The sequence below is a fragment of the Eurosta solidaginis genome, chromosome 3, assembly GCF_040869045.1.
Source record: "Eurosta solidaginis isolate ZX-2024a chromosome 3, ASM4086904v1, whole genome shotgun sequence".
Taxonomy (NCBI): Eukaryota; Metazoa; Arthropoda; class Insecta; order Diptera; family Tephritidae; genus Eurosta; species Eurosta solidaginis.
The window spans coordinates 95,751,432-95,768,852 of record NC_090321.1 but is presented as its reverse complement, the minus strand read 5'-3'; the positions used below and the strand labels follow the sequence as shown (position 1 = coordinate 95,768,852).

The 17,421-nt window shown below is 37.9% G+C and overlaps 1 protein-coding gene across 3 annotated transcripts in view; it reads right to left on the bottom strand.

Moving 5' to 3' along the window:
* Positions 1-17,421, bottom strand: part of Klp54D (Kinesin-like protein at 54D) — a 147,199-nt gene that overhangs the window by 92,465 nt on the left and 37,313 nt on the right. For all 3 annotated transcript variants that reach the window (XM_067772829.1, XM_067772828.1, XM_067772825.1), the window contains one exon: positions 12,695-12,835. In XM_067772829.1, the coding sequence (XP_067628930.1) occupies positions 12,695-12,835 (141 nt within the window). The remainder of the gene's footprint in view (positions 1-12,694; positions 12,836-17,421) is intronic.

The following is a 17,421-nucleotide window of genomic DNA, read 5'->3' as shown; positions in this document are numbered from 1 at the left end:
TTTGTTGATCTCTTCGCCCATACCTTCCCTATTGTCGTAGGTTAGCAATTTGAATTGGTAAGATATTGTTAGTAGTTACACAAAAATAAGTTTAAGTTTAGGCTTTAAATTTGAAGTTTTTTCGTCTTGTAGATATTAAGGTAAAATATACGTTAGTGTGATCAGTTTAGGCGTTAGCTTCCTTTTGAAATTGGAATATGTACATTTCTGAAATATTAGGGTGAAATACACATTAGGGTGACCTTTTTTTTTGGAAATTTCCTTTTTTGTAGGAATTTGAATTGCTATATATTGTTTTTTTTTTGGCACGGAGCTGCATTGTCTATTTCTGATTTTTTTTACTATCAACGTAAGTACATAGCTAGGTAAGGTTAGAGGTTTTGAAGAAGTAGATATAGGTACAAGATCTAATTAACTAACATATTAGATAACCTTCTATGATATTAATAAAGTCGTTGTAATGTATGGATGAGAAAAGAAAGGTTTTTTTAATAATGCAGGGCTAAAATTCCCATTTTTGGGGTTGGTGCTGCGCTTGCGCGTGGCAAGGTAAGGTGAAGGTGAGTGTTTAGGGAAAATGACTGATTGACAGAGGACAGACTAGTGCCAGGTTTGGGGGCACTGTAAGGTAAACAGAAGTCAGCACAGTGCCCACGGTGCGGTGCAAGTTGCAATGCAGAGGGAGGGAAGACTCCACCTGACAGGACAGGCCTTCATCTTTACCCCTTTTAACTCTGCCCCTCACGTATGTTTCCATCTTTTTCAGCTCTTTCTCCTTCTTCTCTTATAGATATGCAGGTATGAACCCTTTTTGTTCATGTGGCTGTGGGTGAGGACGGTGGTGAAATAAAAGCATACCTGCTTGCCGCCGCTCCTCGCCACCCAAACAGCCAGCCACGTAACAGATATGATACATTTGCCGTTCCTATTAGGGGGAGCCTTGACATCGCGAACGTGATCATCATGCTGCTCAGACCAATTTATGTACGAGTGTAATTTTCTTCTGCAATTAATTTCTGCTGAAATATTCTTAAAGGAAAAATAGTCATTGTGGTTTCTAAGGTGACCATTTCCCAGGAAAACTTTCTAAATGCTTTCTAGATTTGGTTTCCTTCTCCATCCAGTAGGCGTGAATACTCTTGAATTGTTATCAAAGTCCTCTAACAGGAGCCCAAGAAAACCGTAAGTTCCAACATGGAACAATTTGTATGTTGCCAACGACTCTAGGTCCCATATTATAATTGAAAAGATGGTTGATGTCTCACAGGACGTGCGACATATATCGTGTATGTTTATATACATATTCATGTATTTGAACCAAGGTATCCGGCAAGAAAAGGCAACTAGCACAATACGGCCATGGCTGCCTTCGAAATGCTCATACATTTTTTTTTTTTTTGCGTAAAGGGTGACATTATCTCAATAGGGATTTTGACATGATTCCAGGTAAAAAAAATTGGGATTTCGTCACTGTGCATGGAATGCTGATTGAGAATGAGAGGAAGGGCGGAAAATGTTTAAACATGAAAGCCAATCCTCAATACATTAACATATTGGCCCATCCCAATAGAAAGGTCGTCATTTAAAAGTTGTGTTTGCAGGCTCTAAATGCAATAGTTCTGCTCTAGTTGAGAATTAGTACAGTTCGTCGCAGGATAATACCCAGAATAACCTCGTGGAATTGATCGAAAAGCAACAGAAGCAAACCGCAATATTTTTCATATAATTGGCAAAGGAGGGGGCAGCACTCTCTTAAGTCGACGTTAGACATCCAAATTCATGCGGGAGAGATCAAAAGGAGACAGGCGTTGTATATGATCCATCAAGCAGGAAAGGCATGGACAGAAGCGCGGGGCATCATTTGCAAATCCTACGATATTAGACTTACAAAGTGGCTCATATCTCTGAAGAGAGAAGACATAGGGCTCACGATGGGCATACTAACTGGACACTACCTTCTGCCAACAGATGCTTATATGTAAGTCAGGCCTCGCTGGTAGAAACGGTTGGGCACGCTGTGTTCGTGTCCTGCGCTTGCCTGGTCAAAGCAAGATTTAAGGGGCAGTAGAGTTGTCAGATCTCAAAGCAGCAATTAAGCTAGTATTTGCCAAGAGGACGGAAAAATGTTCAATGTTGTTTATGCCCCTTTAAATTTTCCACAAATATAGTCACGATAACATTAGGTTAGGTCAGGTTGAACTGGGCGGTCCATGAGGACTTCACATAGACTGAATGAGTCGGTAGTGTTACCAGAAGTTTATTTTAACGACTAAACTCAAAAACCCTATCAAAAACCAGGACCTATGCTATAAAATAGCCCCGTCCTCTTGGCGAATACTAGAAGCTTCCTAGGACTTAATGTATTGAGTGTATGAACTAGGTGTAAGCCACATATTATAAGATATTCCTATTATGTTACATCTTTAAAATGAACGCATCTGTATAATATTACCTATGTATTATTAGTGTGCAGTTCTATAGTCCGATAACTTTAGTACACCAATTGTAAGACATAGACTTCCGTTTTGAACAATCTAGCTGTGCACACACGCCAAGTGGAAATTAAACTAAATCTTTAAATATCAAATCAATTGTTTTATTGAATGATACATGGTGTCAGAAGTGGACCAAAACACATCAAGCTTTATACTTTTATAATATAATTACCATTGATAACTGCCATAATGGCTGAAAATCGACTACCGCCTGAATTTGACTGCAGTAATCTCGCTAAAGACTGGCCCACATGGAAAGGAACTTTTTGCATGTACCTACATGCCAATGGAAAACTAAAAGAAAAAGAAGACATCAAAATTGCAACATTTTTATGGCTTGTACGACCGAAAGCAGTGGAAATGTATAACACGCTGTTCCCAAACGATGAGTCAACTGAGCAATTGCTTGGCATACCTGCAAGTGCTAGCAATGGCGGTGAGGGTACACGGTCATTAGCAAATGTGCTGGATGCTTTTGACAATTACTGCATTCCAAAAAAGAACGTGGCAATCGAATCATTCAAATTTAATACGCTAACGCAAAAAGAAAAACAGCCTTTTTCTGAGTTTGAAACGGAACTGCGCACTCAAATACGTTATTGCGAATACAACTGTAGCTGTGGTCAGTCGTTCGGCGATCGTATGATACGAGACCGAATCATTTTGGGTGTTTATGACAAAACACTACAGCTTAAATTGCTTGAAGGGAGAAATGATCCACTAGAAAAGATAATTGAGAAGTGTAAGGTATACGAGGCTGCAAATTCTCACAAAATGCTATTGGAACAGGGAAATTCCAAAACCATCAACGCAATCGAAGAATCTGTGCATGCAATTACAGGTTTTTTCTACAATTGCGGGCAACAATTTACAACTGGCCATTTAAATACGTGCCAAGCAAAGGAAGTAACCTGCCGAGGTTGTCGAAAAAAAGGGTAATTTTGTGAAAATGTGTCGCGGAAAGAAAAACCAGCAATTAACGGATAGGAAGACAACAAACAACGGACAGAGAGCAAGTCCCGGATTAAGCAAGCAGCATGGACAGGTACACTCAGTAGGAGATCACTATAATTGGAACGATGAAGGTAAAGCTTGTAATAAAACAAATATATCAACCAGGTTAGTAGGTAGTGTTCACATTTATAGAATAAATACCAGTAATAATGGAACATGCAAGTGGACCAAGAAATATTATATACAAAACACCGCAGTTTCATTCAAAATATACTCCGGATCCGATGTCAATTGCATTCCTATCAAATATCTTTCAATATTTAAAACTAAATTCATTAACAAATGTAATGATTATCCCTTGTACGATTATAGTGGGAATAAAATAAAAACTCTTGGCACAGTAATATTAAAATGCACTGATCCTGACTTGAATACGGAACAAGAGGCAGAGTTTGTTGTTGTAGATAATGCCAGCGTACCAATTTTAGGGTTGGAGACTAGTGTGAACTTTAAGATCATAAAATGGATGGATATCAATACTATACAGTCTAAAACGACACCGTTTCCAAAAAGTAAGAGTGATTTTATTAAGCAATATAGTACTATTTTCAGTGGATTAGGTAAATTTCCAGGAACTGTTTCAATAACACTAAAGAAGGGGTCTATACCATGTCTGCATTATAAGAAAAGAATACCATTAAGTTTGTTAGAGCGTTTTAAATGCAAAATTGAGGAGATAGTGTGGAATAGAGTTATCACTGCAGTCAATCACCCTACGGATACGGTACATAATGTACAGTTAGTGGAAAAGAAAAATGACATTCGAATGTGTCTGGATCCAAAGCTATTAAATAAGTGCATAAAATGAGAGCATTTTCTGATCGCGCCTTTCGATGATGTAACTAGTCAATTAGCAAACAAATGTACATTTACTGTACTCGATCTCAGTAGTGGGTTTTGGCAAATGGAGTTGGATGAACCAAGCTCAAATTTAACTACGTTTATGACACCGTTTGGTCGCTATAAGTTCAATCGCGTACCCTTTGGCTTAAATTGTGCGCGAGAAATGTTTCAGAAAGAAATGGTCAAACATTTCGGCGATATTCCCGGTGTCATAATATACTTTGATGATATGGCAATCGTGGCGGAAACTATGGATCAGCATGACGAGATTCTCGCAACAGTCTTGACGCGAGCAATTTACAAAGGTATAAGATTCAATCCAGATAAAATTCAATATCGTCAAACGGAAATGAAATTCATGGGTCGTGTAGTGTCAAAAGGTACAATTAAACCAATTGACAAATATCGTGGAGCTATAATCAAGCTGAAAAAGCCAGAAAATAAAAGCGATGTTATGTGGTTTTTGAGTATGCTTAAGTTTCTTCCGGCATATATTCCGCACTTATCAAAACAATCGGCAAAGTTACGTTACCTAACGCATAACAACGCTAAGTTTCAGTGGACTGATGCTCATGAAGATGAATTTCAAAATCTCATTACTATCATTACATCTGACCCAGTACTAGTTATATATGACAAGGAAAAACCGGTTGTGGTGCAGACAGATGCATCAAAAGATGGTTTAGGTTGCGTTTTACTTCAAGAGAGACATCCTGTAGCTTATACGTCCCGAACTCTCAGTAAATCAGAACAGAAATGGGCACAAATAGAGAAAGAGTTGCTAGCTATAGTATTTTCCTGCATTAAGTTTCATTATTATCTCTACGGTCGTGAATTTTTAGTACAGAGTGATCATAAGCCACTCGAATCCCTTCTGAAGAAAGAAATTGATGAGGTCACGCCTAGGCTGCAGGCTATGTTCATGTTTTTGCTCAAATATCCAAAGATGGAGGTAGTTTATACTCCCGGTAAGCAAATGTTGGTTGATGATTGTTTTTTCGGGCTCCTTTAGGTGAAACGGCTGAAATTGCCGAGCTTAAGAGAGTTATTCATACGCTGTCAAGGAAAGTTTGCATATCGAAATCTAATTATGATTTATATTGCAAGCATATAGAGCAGGATGAGGATTACGAGAAAATATGTCAATACGTGGAACAGGGATGGCCCAGTTATCACCAATTGAATGAGCTAAGCAAACATTTTCACAAATACAAGTCTGATATCCACTACGAAAATAGAATGTTGCTTAAAAATCATAGACTAATAATTCCAACCTCGTTACAACCAGTTGTATGCAGGTGGTTGCACAGGCCACACCTCGGGATAGAAAAAACGTTAGCAAAAGCCTGATAATTGTATTTCTGGCCAAACATGACTGAACAGATTAAAGAACTAATCCTGGGATGTGTTGTGTGTGAAACTTTCAGATGTAATAATGCAAAAGAGCCATTGAGACAAGACGACGTCCCTGAATATCCTTTTCAAATAAAAGGAATTCATATTTTTGAATATGCGGGGAGATATTATATCTCCCTGATCGACGCATACTCTAACCTTGTGTTGTCGGAAAATCTTGCACATAAAACCGCTGGCTGTGTAATCGATACGTTGAAAAACATTTTCACGAAAGTAGGATATCCCACAACAATCCGCTGCGACAACAACCCATTTAATTCGTTAGAAATGGAAAACTTCTTTAATGATGCTAATATTGTGGTAAAGTTTTCAAGTCCTAGATACCCACAGAGCAATGGATTAGCGGAGAAAGGGGTAGCAATTGCTAAGGGTTTGATGAAACGGTGTTTTGAAGCCAATGAAAAGGACAACTTTCAATATCATATTCTAGAATATAATAACACCCCAGTGGCAGATTTGCAGTTAGCTCCAACTCAGTTATACTTCGGGAGATTGATAAAAACAAAACTCCCAACAGCAGAACTACTTTTGTTCCAAAACTCAATAGATGAATCAGAGATAGGGGAAAGGATTAAAAAAAAAAGGAAAAAGCAGAAAGATTATTTTGATCGCAATGCAAAGCCATTACCGGAATTAGAGCTAGGCGATAGAATTATATTTAAGAAAACTGACAAAAAATGGTACTATAGCAAGATAGTGCAAAACATTAATGGAAGATCGTATGTAATAAAAGATAATAATAATAATTATTTTAGACGTAATCGAAGATTTATAGCAAAAAGTAAGAATAGTGTAAGTGATCCTGAAATGTTATTTGAAGAAGGCATGAGTCAGTGTAATGAAAATTTGCCAATATGTACACCGTGGCTTGAGCGGAATGATGAGAAAGAATCAGTAGCGCCGTCCTGCTCGTTAAATGAAAATAGTATGCCTGTGACTCGCGAGGTAATAAGTAACGATGAGTCAGTTACAATACCTGAAAATAATAGTAATACTGTTGAAAGAGATGATGCCATGGATGCAGGAACAAGCAGTTCATAGCCATACTATCAAACACGAAGTGGACGTCTAGTTATGCCTCCCAAGCTGTATGGTTTTCATGATGATTAAAAATTAAAAATTAATAAAAAAAGAGCATGTATGGAGTGTGTGAACTAGGAGTAAGCCACATACTATAAGATATTCCTATTATGTTACATCTTTAAAATGAACGCATCTGTATAATATTACCAATGTATTATTAGTGTGCAGTTCGATAGTTCGATAACTTTAGTACACCAATTGTAAGACATAGACTTCCGTTTTGAACAATCTAGCTGTGCAGACACGCCAAGTGGAAATTAAACTAAATCTTTAAATATCAAATCAATTGTTTTATTGAATGATACATTTAAGCCACTTCCTGCTTCTAGATCTGACAGCTATATCACTCTTAAAAGCTGGAGTCTTAGCCTGACAAGCGTAGTGCACGAGCACAGAACGTGCTCGATCGTTCTTCCTCCAACCCGCACGTCCTACATCTGCTGTCACTGACCAAGCCTAATTTAAAGGCATGTGACGGCAGAAGGCAGTGCCCAGTCAGAATACCCGTCATGAGTCTACAGTCCTCTCTTTTTAATGATAGAAGCAACTTTGTTAGTCTAAGGAAGTAAGACCTACACATAATCTTCCCCACTTTGCAACCCCGCGCTTGAACCCACGCCTTTCCCGCTTGGTCGATCCGCTTCGTACACCTCTCGCCTTCGCTTAATCTCGCCCAGTCTAATTGGGACGTCTACGCAGCAAGCTTCAAAGGATGCGCCCTTCTTAGCTAGTTCATCCGCTTTTTCATTCCCATCTATTCCCATATGTCCTGGGACCCAATATAGATGTATGCTTCTCCCTTTCCCCATTCTCTCCAGAGACTGCTTACACTCTAACATGCATTTAGAGGCTATGCTATGCGAGATTATTGCCTTAACTGCTGCTTGACTGTCAATATAAAAGTTAACACGATTGCAGATTGGGCTAATTTCTTCCAGGATTTCTATTGCTTTGGTTATGGTTACTATTTTCACTTGAAAAACGCTACAGTAATCCGGCAGCCAGTAGGATCTGTTTATTTCCGCATCAGCTCAGTATACCGCAGACCCTACTCCTTCCACAACTTTGGAACCATCTGTGTACACATGTATCGCCTCGTTCGCCATTTGAGCATGCTTGCGCCAACCGTCCACCTCTATTGTGACCTTAAGGTCTCCCTATGAACAAAATATCGATTGATGACTCTATACTACTATGGCCGTATGGTCGGCGCTTAAGCTGCCCGAGGCAACGAGCCTGGTTGCATTTGTTAACGCTTTGTTCTTTGCTACCAGGTCTACACGTGGAATGTGCAGAATGGCATACAGTGCAGCTGTCGGGGTTGTTTTCAGGGCTCCCGTAATGCTAAGCATTGTTAGTCTGCATAACCCCTCTAATTTTTTGAGGTAGATTGTTTTTTGTGTGGCTTTCCACCAAACAAGAACTCCATAGTATAGAATAGGGCTTACAATCGCTGTAAAAAACCAATGAGAAAGAGAGGACGATAAGCCCCACGTACACCCCAGCATTATTTTACATGCATAAAGTGCCGTTGAGGCCTTCTTCACCCTCTCCTCCACGTTGAGGTACATGACAGCTTACTGTCTAGGATGACGATAACATTAATTTTTTATACATTTTTTCTCGCACTACTAAGATTTTGATTGATTAAAAAGCGGTTGCAACGTAAGTGAGTTTAACAAATTATGTCATTGACAGTTGAATATTATTATCTTGTAAGGGACTATTATGTCAAACAAATATAAAAAATTTAATTAACCCTATATGGTGCATGTAGCACTTCCAAAGCCGACCGTAATTATTCCAATAACACCAAACACACAAGTTACATTTGAATATCTGACATTAAATTAAAAGAGTATTTTGCTAAAAAAAAACATATCTGTTTACAAACCTTTTAAGCCATTTTTTTGTATTAAATTGCCGAAGATATATGCTTTTCCCACTTCCAGAACTACTTTTTGTTAGGATTTTTAAGTTTATACACCTAACGTCCTAAAGCATTACTTCCATGTTTCGTATTTTCTCCTTTCGAAAACTAGTTTCGAAAGGGCTTTCTGTTTAAGTTTCCAAATCGGAAACATATATGGTATTTTGTTTAATTGTGCCCCACTTGAAGGACGCGGTTCAATTGGAATGGGAACGGCTCCGCGATACAACCGAGCACGTTAGTAAATGTTAATATTTGACGGACAGGTGATAAAATCCGTTTGCTTAAAATTATTTTCGAAAAGGCGAGATGAATTTGTTAATACAACCCGATTGCTTTCTTCACATCGCTTCAGTGTTTGTTCGCAAGCTGCCTTTTGAAAAACAAAAATACTATTTCAATGTCTTCGCTGTTGCTACACGCTCCTCCATTTTCATACGTTCTGCTCCTTTTCATACTTCTACCTTCTATAATCTAAATAGGCTTGAAGGGGGGCGACCTAAAAATCATTCCGGGATGGTCGGGCTTGTACCTTAATGGTGCTTGTTACTGGAACGTACTGGATCTATGTTCGGAAAATGGCTATAAAATGGATTACACTCTCCAGAACCTTCGGAGTGTGTTGTTATCGCTACAACAAGAACAACGACAACATGGGCTTGTAAGCTGCGAAATACTGTTCTTGGCGTGTTCTTATCGCAAAAAAATGTTGTTTTGTTAAAAAATAAAAGCTATCTTTCACAAATTTTAAATTTAAAAATTTTGAAAATTTTTCTGAAAGGGTTAAGATTTTTTTTGACATTATAATCCGGTTCTTTATTAGAGAACTGTCAAATTCAAACACACTTTGTTAATACACTTTGGTTACAACTAAAACTTCATGCAAACTTAACAAACCGGTTAATCTTAACAAGTTATTGCATGTTATGAAGCCAACTTCTTAGTCCAATGCAGTTTACAGTGGATATCGAAGAACTGTTGTGGTTAATAAAAAATTTGGCCACTTAAATGAAATAATCCATGAGCACTACTAAGATTTTGACCGCAACTGTATGTATATATTTGGTTGTCCAGAACAATATTTTCACTATATCAAAAGCAAAAATACATTATTTTTTGCCCACCCTATTACATTTGTATGGATTAGTATTTAAATATGTGACTTTCACTTTTTTAATTTTCAATTAAACACTCGTATACGATGAACGACTGCCAAGGCTGCATTTCCCAACTTCAATTTGATAGCATGTCGAAGTGACAAGGCGTGTATTCACCAAAATCAACATTGCATATTTAATATCATTCAAAAGTGGTCAAAAGAAAAATGGTTTTACAGCGCACTCTGATACCGTGAATAAATCACCTGAAGCGCACGCAAATTGCTAATGTAAATATCGGAATGACCCCCATGGTCAGTGACTGTGCAATTTAATGCATTCACGTAATATGTTTGTACTTACAAATTGATGTACGTATAGTCAGTGTCAAAGAAAGTGTACACACCTGGAATGTAAAAATAATACCTCTCCGTAAGGGTTTTCTGGGTGAAACAATAGACATTTTTTTAGTGATATGTAATACTGTTTTATTTAATGAAAAAACAAAAACAAATCTCTTACAACAAAAAAAAAATAGTCTAAGAGCTTCATAATACACCAATATTCGCCCTTCAATTGGATGTAAGCGCTGATGAAATTTCATATTTTATAAAATGGCGAAGGTCTGGCAGTCATGGGCTCTTGCCCTAAAATGTTATAGATGAAATATCGGAAATACAAATCATACATTTAGTGTAAAAAGAAAGTGTAAAAAACAAAAGATTGTCAATTTCCTGTACGTGGCATGGAACTAATAAGTATTGATGTTCGATGGGTTAAGGTGCAGTGACGTATAAGTTTAATGGATCTAAAACAAACGACAGCAATGAATTATCGATTTATTTTGAATGAACTGCTCGTTTTAGGACCAAAAAGTAAGTAGGAGCATATTTTAAAGTTAACAGATATAAAAACGTCAGGCAGGTTGTAAAACCACCAAAAAGTAATCAATTCAGCAATTAGGTTCCATTAATCGTTCACTTATGGCATCATGTGGAATACGAATTAAATAGTACGATCACACATGTTATAAACCGAAAACCATGTTAGTACGTGACGAGTCATATGATCACAGATGTTGCGACTTGGCTCCTGCTTAAACACCCACGATTGATCCAAACTCAATTTTCGGCAATCAGTTATTCTTCAACATGTTCAGATAGTCTAACTATTTATGGAACTTTCTATGAAAACCAAATGTCCAACATCGCTTAAGCCCAAACACCACAACAACATCGCCCAACCGCTCCATGTTTCATTGCGTTTCGACAAGTTTCCCATTTGTTGTTCTCCATATTTTTCTTCCTATTTACCTCCCTGACACCTCAAGTTTGCTTTCTTTGCTTCCAGAAGAATTTGTGATTACACTTTTTTTGTAGGGAAATTCAAGCGTTTTATTTGGTCAGGTTTGACTATAAGGAGTCTTTGCAGTGGAACTTGCCCATGTATACCGTTTCCATATAATGTCCGAAGCATTGCCTGGTACTTACCGCCACACCTGATATTTCCGAAACATTTTCAACAATTTTACAGCACTTTCCGAAGGATTTTCACACAGTGGCCCGCCTAACTTGGAACGATTTTCAAATTTTCCTTATTTTTTCTTTGTCAATAATATTTCTTACAGTGTTGTGATTTCGAAAATATTTATATCTCCAATTTGCGGAGTTTTTCCATCCAAATGATACTTTATCCCAAGTTCGCAAATGTCGATAGACGTTTTGTTTTTATTACGAACAATGTTCTTCTACCAACATAACTAAAGATCGCGACTACCCAAACACTTCATATAGCTCAATTCAATCGCCTGCCATACAAAGCCGGCGTCCGTGTAACGGGTGTACGGTTTGTTGTCTTGCAAACGCATGAACTCCAATTTTAACACTTCCTTTTGACACTGAACATATGAAGTATTTCGGGTTTTTGGCCCGTAGCTTTTGTCTTGTAAGAGCTTTGTTTTTGTCTTTCCAGTAAACTAAACAGAATTACATATCATTTTCAGAAAACATAAAGAGTTCCTTTGTGTCGCCCGGAAACCCCTAAAGTAGAGCTAATATTTTTACATTAGACGTGTGTACACTTTCTTTTGACACTGACTGTGTCGCTTTGCATGCTAGTAGTGGTCTTATCCTCTATAAGATGGTCACTCTGAATATTATGATTATATATGTATGCTACGTTCTTAGTTCTACACAAAAGACTAGGATAAAGTTACGTAGCAAATGACGAATATATGTACCCTTTTAGGAGGAGTCTCGACTTTCCGCTTGTTATTCACACCGTTTTCGGGGATTCCAGTAAAATGCGTACTCGAGAAGCACACATTTTTTGTACATTAATAAGGCCCAGTTTTCAGTACAAGTTCAACTCAGTTTGTCAGTTAAACTACGCTTAAACTTATTTTGCAGTTTTCCAGTCTATTTTAACTGAAAGTTTCAGCTTAACTTAAGCGGCCGATCTGGCAGGGTTAAACGCTAGTTAACCTATCAGTTATTTGCGTTCGTTTTAAGGTACTCTTAAAATTGTTTCATTCATACTTATATCCAGCATGCCCTTGTGCACAGAGATATATGCCTTTGATATGATAACGGCTGTACGTAATGGCATAAATGAATCGAGATAGATGTAGGGTTTCTTATGTAAAAAAATATCAACAACAGAAAAAATTTTACTTTGGCCTGTCCGTCCGTCGACATGCCAACTTTCATATCGTTTTATGTTCGTGACATTTCTCTGTAACTGTATTCTTAATATATATACGTGAGATCACACTTAGACTTCCTTATTTGTCATATATAAGATTATGTTATACTCACTCGTTCATTGTAGATTTCGAGGAAAGATGCCTTCAATACGTAGTTTATATTTTTACGGCTTTTTATCAACCGGAAGAGGTACAAAAACGATCGGAAGATTAGTCCATGGCGTTGATCGTTTGGATTTGGTTTGCCTATGAACTAATCAAAAATTTTATTAAAAAATTGTCATTCATATGTGCAATAAATTTATGAGCATACGCATTTAAGCAAAGCCTTTTAAGTTTCGATGAAAAATTAATTAATCAACTTTTTCTTTAACACCCGAATGTGCATTTCAGCATATCGTCGCCCTCTGTCCAGGAACAGGTCTGTATAGATCAAAATGTTGGGAAATTAAGTTTCAAAGTTTACTGTTTTCGAAAAATCCATACATTTTTTTCGCATTCACCTTATTTAGACCGTAAAAATTTGGGGTTTACTTTTATGCTTAGTTGGTTGGTTGCTGTGCGGGCTGGTTGATCAGGATTAGCCTGGTTTCATTGGGCCACTTGAGGGCAGATCGCTGCCACAACGTCCATTAAAAGAACAAAAAAAAAAGTTTGAGCCAAAATATGAAACCGAATTTGGTTTCAAATATAAATTATACCGGTATTCCTCATAATTAGTGCACAGAAGAGGGTTTCAAATTGAAACTAGAGAGCTCTACACTTGCAGTTATAAAAAACAAAAATCTAGTGGGCGGTGCCGTGGCTTCCAGCCGACGTGCCCAAGTATTCTAGTAGTTTGGTCTAACTAGTGATCTATCGCAACTTTGTAAGAAAATATATAATAACACCTTACTGTTTCAATACTTTTTAAATTGAAACTTAATTAAATTAAAAAACACAGCAGTAAATCGAGAGGTTTGCAATTTAGCCCACAGTTTAAAACCTAATACATATGTGCTACGGTTAGGAATTCGCTAAGTTAGTGCGCGATTGTTTTTTTGCAGTGCTCTGCGCCGCAACTTCGGTAAATGCGGTTAAAAGGATCCCTTTTCTCTCAGCGCGGATATCATGCGGCCAGTGTCCCATGATTGTAGATCTAAGGACTTCATTCCTTACCCTTGAGCAGGTCTTCTATTCTTTTACTTTCGTCCATGTTTGCTTGGTTGTCCTGCTGTTTTTCCGAGTAGTAAACGTTGCAGACGGATACATTGATGTGAGTGGATGATGCAAAGCCCCAGCTAGCTGTGCGCCGTTCTCCTGCCGTAAAATTGGTTTGCCTACCTTGTAAAGTAGCACTGCCTCTCCTCCTCTGCAGTAAACAGCCAAACTATCAGCAAACATTCTATGGTTCTATAATAAAAATTTTGTAGGCTTATTTATACTAGTTAGTGTTTGAAGAGTTTACTGATTATAATTTTGAAGATATTTTGATTTTCACTTTTTATATTTTTGATTGAATTGAATTTTAGGTAATTTAGCAATTTACGCGTGATTTTTCAGCACGAATAGGTCTACCGGACCGTAAACTTGTAGGATGCTGTTGTATGTACCAGCTAGCGTATCATTCAGCTGATGCCTAGATCGACTACCATGTCACTGATATGACCCTGATTAAAAGGCATAGTATGCCAAAGAGTATGGTGGTCTTGCATAAAATAACTTTTATGCCAACAGGTCCGACTCTGATGCATATACTGACTAGTATGTCCACTGGTATGATGCTGATGCACTGACTGGCGATTGATATTTCGTAGGCCGTCACTGTTTAAAAGAAAACTCTTGGTAAGATGGAAAAAAGACAGAACTCGAACTAGTTTGGACTTTTGGCTTACTAGTATACAACCAGTAGATTGGACCGCAGCTTTTTAGAGATAAACGACGCCACCCAAGTTGGTGCGGGCAACATACCATCGGATTTTGCATCACCAATTTCATCAAGTTATTTAAAACAAAACATCATTGTGGATAAAACAAGTGTGATATCTTATCCGTCAACTACCAGACAGGATGTTCAGTATGGCTACTTTTTAGCATTTTGGCAGGGTTTTGACAGTGTGTTCAATATGGCGGCGCATAGGGCCGGCCATAGTACAGGTTTGCAAGTATGATATGTATGAGAAGGAAACAATTCCTTTCTCTTTCTAACACATTGCAGTTTGACACTTCGGTCAGCGTCAAACTATTGTGGAACTCAGTGGAACCTGTGCGGAACATGCGTTTGACACTTAACGAAGTGTCAAAATTACCGGGGTTGCTGTCGTGGAAAGCGACGCGGGGAAACAAAAAAGGAGCGGAATATCAGATATGAGTTGCTGTGGTGGTACATTTTTTGAACGAATTTAGTATGAAAATGTACTGCACCTATATGGGTCCTACAGAAAATTATACAAAAGTCTTGAATTGGGGTATCTGAGGACGCGTAGTTATTCCAGTATTAAGAATACATACAAGGGTGCTAAGTTTTTCGACCCGTTCAATAGTTATCCGCGAAAAACAGTTTGAAACCGAGGTCGGCTGTAATAACCCGTACAAAAGTGTGGCAAGAGAAATGAAAAGACGCGTTTTGTTCTGTTATCAATACTCCAAAGGCGAAAAAGTATTCGAATTATTACAAGTGAGGGAAAACGCGCCTATTAATACCTCCCCCGACGGTTTTTGCCGTGTTTTACCAATCGTCCCCGGTAATAAAGTATCACAATTTGTTAATTAGAATTGTCGAAAACATATGGATTTTAAGGAGGATGTAATTTAGTGCTCGTTTGAATGTAAATAAGGATATTTCTTTGTAATTTTACAATAAAAATTTTACGCAGTTTTCGTTAGCCGCTACTACACTTTTCTCTTGGACCTAAAAAGTACAACAGTGCCAAATAGCATCAAAAAAAAAACCAACAAGAGCAAGAATTTAAGAGGTGAGCGTGGCTATGTATGTGCGTGCTGCAACATATCCTACTTGTAGACCTGTACTATGGGGCCGGCTATCTTCAGCGAGTGATAGAAATAGATACACAATGAGACAGCGATAGTCAAATAAAATCAGGTGATCCGTTCTATTTGAAATTTTGACGTCTATGCAGAAGTTATCACACTTGTCTTACCCACAATGCAAAAGATTAAAAGAAAAATTATATAATTAATCACTTTGCATAATTTTTCAAAAAATTAATCAAGAACAATGAATTCAAATAAAATGACCCAAGTCGAACATGTTTTCAATTTCTTCTATTGAAATCATTGTTTCGATCACAAATATCTGCAAATTTTTTAAAATTGTATCCAGGGGCCCTATTCGCTAACTGTGAGTTTTAAACTGTACACAAGAAATTGTGTAAACTTTGAAATTCTGATTCTGTAAAGAAAAACTGTGAACAAAAAAACTCACTGATAAAAATGAGTTTTCAATGAGTGTACATTTTTCAGATTTTCACAGTTACGGAATTGACCCCCAGGGCCCTATACGGTTTCAGTGTAAAGATGTACAGCGCCCACTTGTAAAATTGAACTATGTATAGTTGCCGAGGATTATTCGATTTTCACCCATGAGTTATACAATGATATTCACTTAGACAGCTTATGATTTCGAGAGCGGCAACCTAGTTACTCCTTAACGTTTCAAGATGTTTCTCTGGTGATTAGAAAAATCTCTTGTGGGCTATGTAGCTTGGCAGCATGGAGCGACAAAAACATTCGTCGGAAAGCATTCATAGCTACACCTTAGAGCTTCTAGGGAAGTGATGTTGACGAAGGTATGAATTCGATGTCGCTGTCCTATAGGTTCTGTGCTGGCATACTGTGCGAGGGCCAATAGGGGTGGTAGCGACTGGTGGTCGGACTTGCTACTGTTCAAACTTCTGAAATTGTACCTTTTAAAATCAGCCAAAAAAGCTGGATGTGCCCTTTGGTATTATCAACAATAGGTTAGCATTAATGGTAATAGTTAATACTGTGCCACGAGAAACATAACTAGGACCGGGGTTAGATTCGAAGCCTCCGTGGAGTAAGCGAATGAAGGACCGTCCCTTCGCAAGGAGCTACTCCTTGGATTAAGTTTTTTGAACGATTCGCGAGAGCTTGAGCCGCGTTATGTTGAAACAACAGCTATTGGTCCTGGCTAAAACACCTGGTCACTTCAGTATATAGAACCCGAGGATGGTCCGAAATGGTCAAAATGTCGATTTCCCCAAATATAGCTCACTCTACTTCTCCCTCTCAACATTTCATTTCCACGCGCAGTCCAGCTCTTGCGCCCGGTTCCACTCCCATTCTAAATCCTATTCCTACTGTCACTCACTCCGACTTTCTTTCTCAGTTAGAGATGTTTTTCAATAGTAAAATATCGATGTCGAAAACATCGACAACTATGAACGATAATTCGATGTCATCTCGATGTCATTAGTCCATGGTTTTACGTCATAGAAAACATCAGTTAAATTAATTTTCTTGTTGTTAAGTATGTAGCCAATTATTTTCAGAGGTCACGATATTCCCAGTAAACGGTTCGTTCCTTGGCTTATTTTTGAAAAGGCCTCGAAGAAAAAAGCTAACGCATTGTAGTCAAGAAAATACTAAAAAATATTTTTCTCATGATCTATTGAAACGTAAGGGCTGGTGCAATGGTAAATTTTGCAAAAGCATCGATGATGTTCATTGAGGAACGATGTATCCCAATCCCGTCTGCCCCTTTCTAGCACAAATATTGGATGACTATTTCAAATAATTGCTGAGATAAAGACCACACAAAGTAGTCTAATGGTTAATGAAGTAAACTCTTAAAATCGAACGAAAATGCACATTCAT